The sequence below is a fragment of the Monodelphis domestica genome, chromosome 6 (assembly GCF_027887165.1).
Source record: "Monodelphis domestica isolate mMonDom1 chromosome 6, mMonDom1.pri, whole genome shotgun sequence".
Taxonomy (NCBI): Eukaryota; Metazoa; Chordata; class Mammalia; order Didelphimorphia; family Didelphidae; genus Monodelphis; species Monodelphis domestica.
Window position 1 is genome coordinate 220,626,365 of NC_077232.1, and position 13,254 is coordinate 220,639,618.

Here is a 13,254-nt window from a genome sequence, read left to right on the forward strand (position 1 = left end):
TATAGGTCTAGGCATCCACCAAGGGTGCCATTTGGAGGGAGTACAGAGAGACACTATGCCATATTAATTTTTTAATTATACATTTTTAAGATAATATAATGAAGACCTCTCTCTATGACATAAGGTCTTGTTTTTTATTTTTAATTGTGTGATATGTTATAATGAAGGTTCAAAATCTCCACTGGGTAATATTGAACAGGAAGCACAATTTCCAAGCTTTACCTAGAGCTTCTGAATATCTTGTTTTATAGTCAACTGGTTATTTTTATTTTTTAATTATATAAAAAAGACTTTATGTAACAAAAATTAGGGCAACTAGATGATACAATGGATAGAGTGCTGGGCCTAGAGTCAAGATCCATGTTCAAATCTGGTCTAGTTGTGTGATCTTGGGCAAGTCACATAACCCAGTTTGCCTCAGTTTCCTCATCTATAAATGTACTCAAGAAGGAAATGGAAAATCACTCCAGTATCTCTGGCAACCAAAAGAATAGTCATGAAGAGTCAGACATGACTAAAAAATGACTAAATAACAAAATGTAATAAAATTCCCAAATGGATCATTTACTTAGCTTGAATGGCAACTGAGTTTAAGTGTAGGCAAGTATAAAGTTGGGCATTAATTTTAAAAATGATCCAAAGTATATCTGTAAAATGATGGGTACTAAACTATCAACAAGAACCCAGGAAACAGATCTAGGAGTCACTATAAATTATTCCCATGAGCTACTGACTCACTCTAATATGCAATAATGGCAGCCAACAAAATTCCTTCCTTCTGAAGAGTATCTGAAACAAACATGACAACATTTATCCTATTCCTGAACAAACTACACCTGAAACATCTGGAATGTGTCCTTCTGATTATTGACAACTAACAGTGTGTCTTTAATAGTGTCTGCAAGGATGATGCTTTTGTTGAGGTTCAATATCAGTTTATAGAGTAATCTTTTCACATACATCCAGAAATTCCACATGCCAGCAAGTTACATACTTTGGTATTATTTCCTTCTAAGTTCAAAATGGCAACCAAGAGTTTTTTTAAATGTCATATGTTTCTATTGATTGTCATATTGTTACATTGATGTGTCCATATGATAAATTATATTGTTTCTCTCATTAACAGGATTTTGGATATTTCTTTTGCATTTTTGCCATATTGAGGAAATTTTTAGTTCAAGTTTTGCCTCAGATACTGCCTGTGTGACCCTGGAAAAGTCACCTCTTTGGCCTTGTCACATCTAACTAGGCAAGTTAACCTCTCTCAGATTTAGATTCCTCATCTATAAACTGGAGCTAGTAATAGCATCTGTCTCACTGTGATACTTTTTTGCAAACCTTAAAGCCCAAATGTTGGCTAGTACTTCTTTTGTGTATTTATTTGTATACAAGTTTAATTTCCCTCTATGCAGTGATACAGTGAACTCCTTGAGTGCCATATCCAAGTATCTTATTCATTTTTTTAATCTCTTTAGCCCAAATAATTTTTATCCACTTGATTAATTCTATGGAGTAGAATTAAAGTGGCTTGTAAATCACACTACAAAGCAAAACCATACATAACATTACTAGTAAAAGTATTTTCCAAGTTTAATAAATTTGAGCAAAACACTTCTTCAAAATTTCCTTTGAGAGAAATAAATCATGCCTCATAGATATTACATTTGAATATGTAAACATATGTAAAATAATATTAAATAAAATAATAATATGTAAAATGCTAAGACTCTAGAGGCTCTTTCTGCTGTCTAATCCCCAAAGAATGTTTGCTAGTACTGAAAAAAGAGAAATATTTTAAAAATTATAATTGGTTTCTATGCCATGTTCTACATGCCACAAATTACCTTCTAGTTTGATTATCTGGATTTGAGATTTTATCTGTGTGAGGTATTCTTATTTTTCTACCAGGGCAGAATGTTTTCCACCTTGGAGAATGAATAAGGAGATTGAGAAGTTAAGTGTTTTGCCCCAGTTTATGTCAGAAGGTATCACTTGAACTTGGGTCTTTTTGACTCCAAGATCAGAGCATAAACTATGCCATATTGCTTCTTGGCATTTATACATATATACCCCAAATAATGATATAATATCTAATGAAAACCTGTTTTGCATGATAATTCATTTATAATCCAGATTGAGTTCTTTACCAGCTCCAAAAGGTGGAATGGAAGAAGGGAGGGAGGCACTTTGGATTATATAATTTAGCAAAACTCATGTGGAAATTTGTTATTAAAATAAAATTAAATATATATATATAATCTACTCTATAGTATATAGATTTTCTATTTACATATTCAACATATACTATATTGATATAGCTATCTAATACCTATATAGGTGTATATATATATACTGTGTTTATATATATATAAAATATATATGTAATATATTATAAATATGTATATAATTTTGCTTAGAATTTATTATAATTCATGATACAAATATGGACTTACAATTCATGTAATATTAATGAGAACTTAAACATTCTGATTAGTTTTTATTCTTCCAACTCTTAGGGAAAAAAAAGACTTCCCTCATCAACAAATATGATCACCATATGTTTTAGTATATCATGGACTGTTTTATTAAAACCATAAATAGAAAGTACACAAATCCTAAGCATACCCTTGTGGAATTAGTGAGGTATAGTTACAATTTTGCAATTGTATTGACCAATGTTTGAACTCCCAGTGCGATAAAATATTCATGTATAAATCACATTTCCCTTCAAAAATGTAGTTGGGAGTAAGGGAAGGTTTTATAAACTCCCACTTACCCCTTTTACCAGCTTTAGATCATATGTTGCATTTGAAATGCAACCGAGAAATGGAAAGTTGTACTTGGATAAAGTGTTTTCAGATTTAGAAGTCTATATTCTAAAATAACTTTTTAATAATAATAATACCAGAGCTCAAGCTTATGTCTTAACTGCAGAATCAGAACTGGAAAAGGACAGTTTTTGTTAAAGAAAAGTATATTTGAAAAGAAACCATACACATCAAGGAAGAAGTTTTGAGCCAATCCAAGCCAAATCACTATAGAATCTGCCTTAATCTTCATTTTCCACCACAACAACCGACTACCCTAGAAGACAAACGCATTTATCTCTGATTTTTGCCCTTGATTTCAATGTGCAAATGAAGTGATGGGTAGAAAAGTTGGTGTGATTTCATGACAACAAATTCTGATAACAAATACTAAGATGTGCTGAAAATGGATAATGGATAACTCAAAGTGACATTCTGAAATATCACATCAGCAAAATTGAACACGGATAAAATTCACTGATTCACTACCTACGTTTAAGCCTCATTTCAATGGAATCAGTAAAGAGTGACAAACCCATATTTTTTCTCCAGGTACTCATTCTTAACAGAAAGCACAAATAAGATGTATACATAACATTAAAATAGTAGGGCTGGGTTGAATACCCCCCCAAAAAATCCTCTTCAGTAGTATTGGAGCTAGGTAAAATGGTTTTGAGTTTTGACTAATGTTGATGTAGGTGCCCCTGGAACCAGGAAGGTACTTTAAAATGGCAGCATTTCAAAGGAAGTAGGGGCTTCCCATCTGCAAGCATTTATTTAACTTATAACTGAAGCCTTTTAGAATGCAAAAAGATGTTTTTAATGCAGAGGCAAAAGAATCTATTTCTGGGTTTCTACAACCCCTTGCCATGCAATACAGACAACAAAAGGCTGGCCTCCCTCTTTCTCAGCCAACTTATTGGGTCAGGTCCCCAAAGAGCTGAACTGCCAAGGGAGTTCAAAGTGGTTCTTAGATCCTCCTCCACTGGGAAAGGGAAATGTGTAGTTCTCATTGATGCAAAACATCGGTTTGCTTCTTAACTACTTGTAGGTACCAAATCCCTTAATTATTCATCGACTGGTGCCTAGTTATTCACAGTGATGCTGTTGCATCCATGCCTGTGAAATGAAGATCCAGCTGCTCTGAAAAGCAGCTACCTTCATTAAGACTAATCTTTTCTAATACTAGCATCCCCAAGGTCTCTCTGATAAAGTTCTTCCTAGGGTGGGAAAAGCACAAAAAGAAGTTGTGAGTATGGTTATGTTGTAATATTTCTTTGGGTTGATTTATGGTCTGTCACACCATGGAACCAGGCCTCCAAACTGGTTCAGTCTAAGTCTGAGCATAAACTATACAGCTGCCATCTTATTTCACATTCTTATTCTCCAATGGATTTGAAAACATAAATTTCTTCCTTCCTTCCTCCTTTATTTTTCTCTTTCTTTTTCTTTCTTTCTTTCTTCCTTCCATCCTTCCTTCTTTCCTCTCTCTTTTCCTTCCTTCTTTTCTTTCTCTGTTTCTCTTTCTCTTCTTTCCTCCTTCTCTTTCTCTTCTTTGCTTCCTTTTTCTCTCTTCCTCCTTTTTCTTTCTCTTTCCTTCTTTCTTTTTGCCCCTCCTTCTTCCTTCCCTCTCTCAAAATTTATGTATGTCTTTCTGTCTGTCTGTCTTTCTTGTTAATAAGTGGAATACCTTAGGACATATGGTACTACTCACTGAATTATGTTGTGTTTCCTCACAACCCTCTTTGCAGGTTTGATTAAGATATAAGCATGATCTGGTCTCAGATACTTCCTAAATGTGTTACCCGGGGCAAGTCACTTAATCCTGTTTGCTTAGCTTTTGCCCTTCTGTCTAAGTTGCTACTAAGACAGAAAGTAAGGGTTTTTGTTTTGTTTTGTTTTGATTTTTTTAAGAGAGATAAATATAAGAGGAAAAAATACAGGAGAAAGACTAGGGGGAAAGAGGGCAGAAATCTCATCTCTCTAGCCAGGTCTAGTACACATACTCAAATGAAAAAGAGCATGACTCCGTGAACAGAGAGCTGGCTTCCAAATCAGAAAAGACCTGATTTCAAGTTCTGCCTTGGACACATTCTGGCTTGAGGGCCTTGTGGTGCAGAATGATGCAAATAAAAAGACATAGAGGTATAATCTCCATATAGATACATGTGGCCAAGGTCTCCCTTCCCATTTGAAATTTCATATTTTAGTTAAACATGAGAGGTACATAAGGGTGGCCTCAGACATGCATTTCACAAGACTGGTAAGCCAGGATCATTTATCATGATAACTGCTGCCCCAGCTCTTTAGTATTTGCATTTCCCTTAGATCAATGTGATGGAATTCTCCTGGCAGCCAATTCTCTAAGGCCCCCACTTAGTATCCCAATGCTGTTAGTTAGGATGACAACATTGAAGACTGTGTTTTGTAGTACCACAGAAAAGTCATTGTTGTTTCATGAATCTCTCAGAGGAGCAATATCCAAAGCCTTGTACATTTGGGAGAATTATTTTTAGCCAACGCATCTGACAAAGAGAATGATGACTTCTGTGTTCTGCCTTTCATTTTTAAGACTGACAACTACTATATTTGATACTTAGACATTCAAGGGGAGGAAAAGAGTTTTGCAAATGTTTTAAATGAACAGTAGAGGCAAATTATGATTTCAAGTGGGAAATGAAAGAGAAAAATCTTTGGCACCAGTTTTTTTTTTTTAAGTTCCTTAAATGTGACTGATCTCATGGTGCTGAAGTGCTATTTACACACAAATTCCCAAGGGATACCAGACTGGCTTTTTCAGTAAAAAAGCCCCACCTGGCTTAGAAAAAAAAAAAGTGTGTCTTACAAGAGGGCATGCCTCTTGGCAGTGAGGGTGGGAATAATAATGTTCAATTAGTGTCTTGTGGTTTCGAAAATACTTTCCCACCGAACCACCCATTGAGACCAATAAGTATAAATATTATCTTTATTTTGCGGATGAGGGAACTGAAGTTTTTACACTTGTAGTATCATATCCAGAACCATATATATGACCTGAGGAATCTGAACATGGACCATCTCATTCCAAGAACAGAGCTCATAATAATTTAATATTTTGCCAGCTTAGGTTGATGGCAGTTCTATTTGGAAGAGGGCATGGTGTAGTTGAACAACAAGACTTGGAGTCAAGAGAATCTAGGTTCAGTCCCACAATTTATTACCTCTGTAAGCTAATAGAGAGGGAAAGTCCCTAGATCTCTTTAAGTCTCAGTGACCTTCTCAGTAAAATGGAGATAATATTTGCCATGATCTCCCAGGGTTACTCTTTCCATTCCATAAGTAAGAATTGTTGGCTATTTATAAAACCAGAAACGTTCATATGAACCTTTAAAATGATAGTTCTTTATTTATATAAAGGAATTCTAGCTCTATTATGTCCTATATCTGCATCATATAGTTACTTATAGGAAATGAACATCCACTAAAGAATGCAAAGTATATGAAAATACAAACAGAGCTCCATGGCAGACATAAAGGTATTACCATTGCTTTTTAGAAGCCAAAGCCTTTAGGGAAAACAACAACAACAACAAAAAAAAACTGTCTCGCTTTCTAAAGAAAGAATGCAAAATGGTGGTCCAGGAGATGATTTCCAATACAACACAAATTGAGGCAAATGGAAGGGCAAAAAGCTGTGTAGGATGCCTAGAGAAAAATCACAAAATGGCTCATCCTAAATTTAGACTCTCATGGTCATACACTGCAATAGCTACTATTTTATAGTTGAGGAGAGTCCTACAAGCAGAGGATTAAGGATTTGCTCAAAATCTCCCCAGTAGTACCTAACAGTGCCAGGATTAAAAAACTAGATTTCATGGCTCCAAAAACAGTGATTATATTCTCTTATATTTTCCCAAAATTTGCTGGACTTTGCAGATGTGATTCAAAAGGTAAAATTCCATTGTTCTCACTATTTCAAATATATCACAAGGAAGTCTTTTGCTTTCATTCTAAAACTATTGGAATTAGAATTGGAAAAACTAGATTTAAGTCTCTGACATAACTACTCTGAACTTCAGGGTATTCACTTGTAAAACTGGTATGATTTTTACACACCCTGCCTCATAGGAATAGTGTAAGGAAAGCACGGTACAAGCTATAAACCATAAAACTGTGTTTGGCAAACTTAAATTAGCATTGGCTCTATAGATATTTTTCTCTAGCACAGGAAAAAACACCTACATTTCCAACTCTTAATTCTCACTTCTTTGTGGTTCCCATTTGTACAAAGTTTTATAAAGTTATTTTTTCACGTCAGTCTTTTGAGATAGGTAGAATGCACAGTACTTATGGGCTTAGAGAAGCAGGATCTGTTATTTTGGATCCGGTGAGTTAAAATGGATAGGTCGCCTGTCTTTTTCTCTGAACAAGATGTCTATGTTATATTTCTTTTGCAGTGGTACCACTGGAAATCACATCTACTTCATAATCCAATAAAGATTCCTGGAGACCAAAAATATGCCTTAGGTAGGAACCAGACAGACCCCAAAACATGTCAGTGATGTTGATAGATAACATTGAAGTCATGAGATATAAAATACAAAGCAATATTCCAACCAAGTGTAATTCAAAGGAATTGCTTCCACTTTTTCTAAGTTATAAACTAGCTTTAGCTCCTAAAATGTGATCTGGATATCTTGAATCTGTACCAAATTGTTGTAACTGCTCTTTGAAACATGCAGTCCTATGTTTATTGTATGTAAGTCAAACTATTCATTAAGAACCAGGTGTTGACTCTGTGGGAACATGCTTTACAATTGTATAGTCAATGAGAGAAACATATGAGAACTCTATATTTCACATCTGTGTAAGATTTTGCTCTTTTCAAAGTTTTTTTTTTTTCATAATAACCCTGGGAGGCAGGAGCTGAATGTATGATGAGAACATTGAGTCTCAGAGAAATGAAGTACTTTTCCCAAGGCCATATGGTTCATAAATTGGACACTAGTTGATGCTCAACAGTTGGACAGGATTCACTATTTGCCTGAAGGAGTGTCTAATGTTCAATTTAAGTCAGAGAAATAATAAAGATTATTGCTAAAAGTGGAAATTAAAGATGGCCTGATCTTAACCTTCTCATTTTATAGATGAAACAAATGAAGCCTTGCACTTAAGTTCAACGTCATGAAGACATTTCCCACATACTTTGTTAACTGCTGAACCAAGAAAAGAACTAGTGGTTCTTAACTTTCAATATATCAGGGCTAGTCATTCAACTTTTTCATCTATTGAAAATGTCTATTTGGAGAATTGTTACATTTTTATTTTGTGACTATCTTTCATCGTTGACCTGAAACTTCAGTGAGAGAATTCTCTCAAATTTACTCCATTTATACTGACTACATTAGATTGACATAATATATTATGTATAGAATCTGGTTCAATGGTAATTCCCCAAGAGAGGCCTGGGGCCAGATTATCCTAATGAATCAATTTCCTTTTCCTCTTAAGATAAACATTTTTAGAGCCACACCCAAGCCATTTGGTCACTTAGTATTTGGCAAGTTTATACTTTAGTGTATGTTTCCCAAAGATGTCAGAAACAATTAATCAAAATGTTATGAATATAATTATTTCTAGATTTTATTAAAAATTTTAAATAAAATTTCACACAGTTCCTTAGAGAAAATGGAAGTATATGGATTAAATGGCAACTGATTATGGATGGACTCAAGGAGAACTATTTTTAATGATTCACTTTCATTGTGGTAGGAAGTCTGAATTTTGTGCTCCGTATCTGTGCTTGGCACTGTTTTGTTCGATATCTTTATCAGTGACTTGGATAAAGGCACAGATGATATTTCATGAAATGTACAGATGATACAGAAGTTTGGAGGAATGACTAACACAGTAGATGACAAATTCAGAAGCCAAAAGGATCCTGACTGCCTAGGACAGTAGTGTCAAACTCAAGTAGAAAAGGATCCCTTCCAAGCACATATTGACTTAGAAAACTACAAATTAACATCATATACATTGTATTGTATTTTTATTTATTTTGTTAAGCATTTCCTAATTATATTTTAACCTGATATCAGTGAACTCAGGGTTTTGTCAGCCTTTGACACTTCCTGGCTGAGTTTGATATCTCCAGGCCAGGGCACTAGGCTGAATCTAAAAAAATTAAGTTCATTAGGGGGAAATGTTAAAATCTTGCACCTGAGTATAAAAAAATCAACAGTATAAGTACAGGATGGGGGACACATGGCTAGGCACAAGTTACTCTAAAAAAGATTGTGGGGTTTCACTGTACAGTCTTATTGGAAGATAGTATCAAAAGTTTGTTTCTCATACCAGGAAAATAATTCTATTTTTTGATCTTGGTCTTCATTAAAAGTGGAATGACTTTCAGGAATAGGGTGGTGATAATCCCACCTTCCTTTGACTTTAACAAACCCCATTTAGACTACTATATTTGGTTCTGGATATTATAGTTTTCATAGTTTAAGGCCACTGATAAACTAAAGACTGTCCAGAAAAGGACCAAAGGATGAAGAAGGGTCTTGAGTGGATGTCATATGAAGATCATTTGAAGGAACTGGGCAAAAAGGTCATTAAAAAAAGATTCAAGGGGAAAATTGTCTCCCTTCAAGTATCTGGAGAGTTTAATATTGCAGAGGAAAGAATGGATAGATTTATTCTTTTTGGTCCTAGTAATCAAGACCAATAGAAATGAATGGAAATGACAAAGAGAGAAACTGAGGCATAATTTCAGGGAACTCTTTCTAAGAATTCAGACTCTCTAAAGGTATAATCAGATGACTAGGGAGATGGTGCATTCCCTTAAGGATCTTCCAGAAGAGGGCAGATGACCCTTTGTTATAGTGGGAAGACTTTTCATGTATGTTTTGGACTAGCAGGACACTTGGGTACCTTCTGACTCTAAAAGTCTGTGATTGAATTAGGTAAAACCACTTTTAAAAGATACCCGATTTTTCATTGACTCATTGAATATTTATGAAGTATCAGTGCTAAATTTGATAATGATGTAGCAACGTTGGAAAAGATTTTTCTTTTTTAATAATCCACAAGAAAGCTCAAAATAGACTGTCAAAGGCTTTCTGTTGACAAGTCTAACAATAGCAAACAAGGGCTTCAAAGAACATGTGTATTCAGTTCTCCTGGCCTACATAGAAAGAGGGTGGAGCAGTTAAAAGGGGTCTGGACTAGTAAATCATCAGATCCGGGTTTATAAACCAATTCTGTCACTTGGTAGTTATGTGACCTCAGGCAGGGCTTTTTTTTTCCCTTTTAGACTCAGAGTTTCAACATTTGTAGATTGGGGATAATAATAACTCCGCTTTCCATCTCCCTGAGTTCTCCCTGGAGAGTGTTTGTAACCTTGGAGAGCTATAGAAAAGTGAGCTACTACTATTAACATCTTTACCCTTTTAAATTCCCTAGTTGTGGTAGCAAGAGACTCCTTCATGCTGTATTAAATTCCAGCTCTGATTGATCATAGCATCAAGATGCCTATGGGTCCACAGAAACTCTACTGACCAAGGAGATGATGGTCATCATCTGCCAAGCTGTAAATATTTTGCATCTGAGCTTGGAAAATGTGGCTATGGCAGTCCTTTATCCAAGAGCTAGCCTATCTAAGTTTTAAAAGACTCGTCACTAGCAGGCTAGTTGCCAAATGATGGATATATTTTTTTAACAAAGCAATTCATGAAAACTATTTTGTTGTTGTTAACTCATTTTGGTTGTCTGATCCTTTGTGACCCTATTTAGGGTTTTATTGGTAAAGATACTGGAATGGTTTGCCATTTGCTTCTCCAGCTTATTTTACAGATGAGGAAACTGAGGCAAACGGGATTAAGTGATTTGCCACAGGTAAAAGAGTAAGTGAATTCAGATTTGAACTCAGATTCTTCCTGGCTCTAAGCATTGACTGAAGACCATTTACTAAGGAATAAATAGATTGCAATTTGTGGCATTGTAGTGTCCACAGCAAAGACACTGCAGATCATTGGAAGAATTAAAAAGCTTATATTGATTCAAGATTTCAGAATTATGTTTAATCCCTCTCTAGATAAATGCATATATTTCAATTGTGGAATATGACCCATTCTAAGAATCCCTCCAGACCTCAGCCTCAATGGACATTCATCTGCCTCTCCAAATAAGGGAAAAATCAGGCCGAGCACTTAGGCTCTGATCATAGCTGAATACTCTCTTAAAGAGCTCTTGCAAAATAAAAAAGACTGTACTCAAAATCCAGATCTGAGGATTAGGAGATATGATCTATGTGCACATATGTCGCCTACCAATTACTCCAGTTCCTAAGTCTGGTAAACAGAATAGTTTATAAACAAAAATGAGCTCAAGATTTGCAGATTACTGGGTTCTTAGCCTGTGGAACTCTCCCCTGCCAAGCTAAAATGCCATTCTTTGTGTGCATATTAATAACTTTAATCTCTGTTGAATGGCATGTATACACAAGAAAATAAAAATATTAATCATTATTAAGGCCCATTAAGTTGAAAGCATTAATAGTTCATTAAGTGGTACACAAAACAAAAGTCATTAAGGGTGCCCGCATTCTGAAAATCTCTTCTAAAAGCTCAGTGGGAAGCAGTTTCCTTTTTTCAAAGTTCCCAAGTAATAGACTCTCTTGGGCATCAGAGGACCAGAGGTCTCTCTCGTCTTTATAATAATCTCTAATTTAGCTACCACTTGCTGCTTTATCGGGGCAATACATCAAATATTTAGAGCTTCACCTAAAACGATGTCGGAAATACTGCTGTATTGATCAGCCTCTTCCCTCTGTTCCAATCCATTGCTTCTGCCTCTGTGGGCCATGCCTCCTCTGGTAAACATAGGCACGCTTCAGATAGATGCACCATTTTGGTTTGACCACATGCCAAGTATGGTAGTCCACGCCATTCAACTCGTGTAAGCCATCTACTATGTACACAGCACCCACTGGGTTTTGTTTGTTTGTTTACTTTTCCCCCTTGGCTTAACCTGTTTTTATTGGTAGATGAAGGTTCTAAAGAGAAGACTCCCTTAGTCAACTGCCAACTGCTAAGCAGGCTGATATCTTAGAGAGTGGCCTTGGGACTGAAGCATTTGTTCAGGATCATTAGCAGCATGTTTCTGATGTGACTCTCATTGGGAATACGAAGGTAAAAACTGACCCTGGCCTGATGTTTATATCTAGTAGGGGCAAAGAGATGTATCTCTATCTCTTTTTTTCTCAATATCAATAGATAAATATGCATTTTATATATACATACATAATATACATAAATATATTAAATATATTATTATTAATTAAAATATATAGTAAGTGACTTGCCACATATATAATATGTACCAGAAGAAGAATGACCTTAGGAATTGATTAAATGTATTCAAGATGTCAATCAGAATCTCCCAAGACATTCAAAGATGGAGGAAATGCTTCAGTTTGAGGTGGATCAGGGATGGCTTCCCAAAAGGGCTAATATCTGGGGCCATATTTGATGGGAAGTTAAGGATCTGAAAGAGGGAGAGATGAGAAGTGAATTCATTCCAGGCATTTGAGTAGGCTTGTGTACCTTGTGTACAGGCATGATGGAGTAGCAGTTCAGGGGACTTGAAAGGAAATAAGGTGACCTAAATCTGGAAAGGTAGCTAAGGCTTTATTATGAAGGGCCTCAGATATCAAGCTGAGGAATTGTATTTTATTCTAGAGGCAACAGGGAGCTGCTGGAGATTTCTGAGCAGGAGAATGGCACTGTTGTACTAATGTATTTGTTAGATTATTTTGGCAACCATATGATGACTGAACTGCAGAAGAGCTTGGGGACAAAAGATTTAGAAATAAACTTTTTTAATGGGAAAAATCTACTTGTGCTTATTAAAAATGTGTATTTTTATGTTTTCACAGCATGAGAAATGCTTCCTTTCATATCATTAAGCCAGACTGTGATATTGGTAGCATAATTTCCTTTTTAGATGACACAAAATGGAAAGTTACTTGTATTTTAAAAATGGTCAAACAATATGGCAAAAGAATGATGTTGCCTTTCATATTTCATAATACCCTGTTTTAATAAAAGAAGAAATATCACTTTACCCCTTCCTAAAAGAATCTATCAACCTGGAGGAAGCTGGGTAGCTCAGTGGATTGAAAGCCAGACCTGGATATGGGAGGTCCTGGGTTCAAATCTGACCTCAGACATTTCCTAGCTGTGTGACCCTGAGCAACTCACTTGATACCAACTGCCTAGCTCTTATCACTCTTCCTGTAACCTTGTAACCAATACACAGTATTGATTCTAAGATGGAAGGTAAAGGTTTAAAAAAAAAAGAACAACCTATCAATCTAATGATCTAATGTGATCAGGGAAAAAGACAAAGAACATATATGTTATAAAATATTTATAGCCACTCTCCTTGTGGTATCAAAGACCTAGAA

The 13,254-nt window shown here is 35.4% G+C and overlaps 1 protein-coding gene and 1 long non-coding RNA gene across 4 annotated transcripts in view; one reads left to right on the top strand and one right to left on the bottom strand.

Moving 5' to 3' along the window:
- The window catches only part of GPM6A (glycoprotein M6A), a 507,062-nt gene that overhangs the window by 98,572 nt on the left and 395,236 nt on the right, over positions 1-13,254 (bottom strand). The window contains exon 1 of one of the 3 annotated variants that reach the window (XM_007496094.3): positions 11,570-11,787. The exons of the other annotated variants lie outside the window; for them this stretch is intronic. Within the exon in view, the coding sequence (XP_007496156.1) occupies positions 11,570-11,669 (100 nt within the window). The 5' untranslated portion in view covers positions 11,670-11,787. Of the gene's footprint in view, positions 1-11,569; positions 11,788-13,254 lie in introns of those variants that run through there. 3 annotated transcript variants of the gene reach the window in all.
- Positions 11,838-13,254, top strand: part of LOC103103949 (uncharacterized) — a 66,777-nt gene continuing 65,360 nt past the window's right edge. Inside the window, exon 1 of the long non-coding RNA XR_468616.3 lies at positions 11,838-11,977. This is a non-coding gene — a long non-coding RNA (uncharacterized LOC103103949). The remainder of the gene's footprint in view (positions 11,978-13,254) is intronic.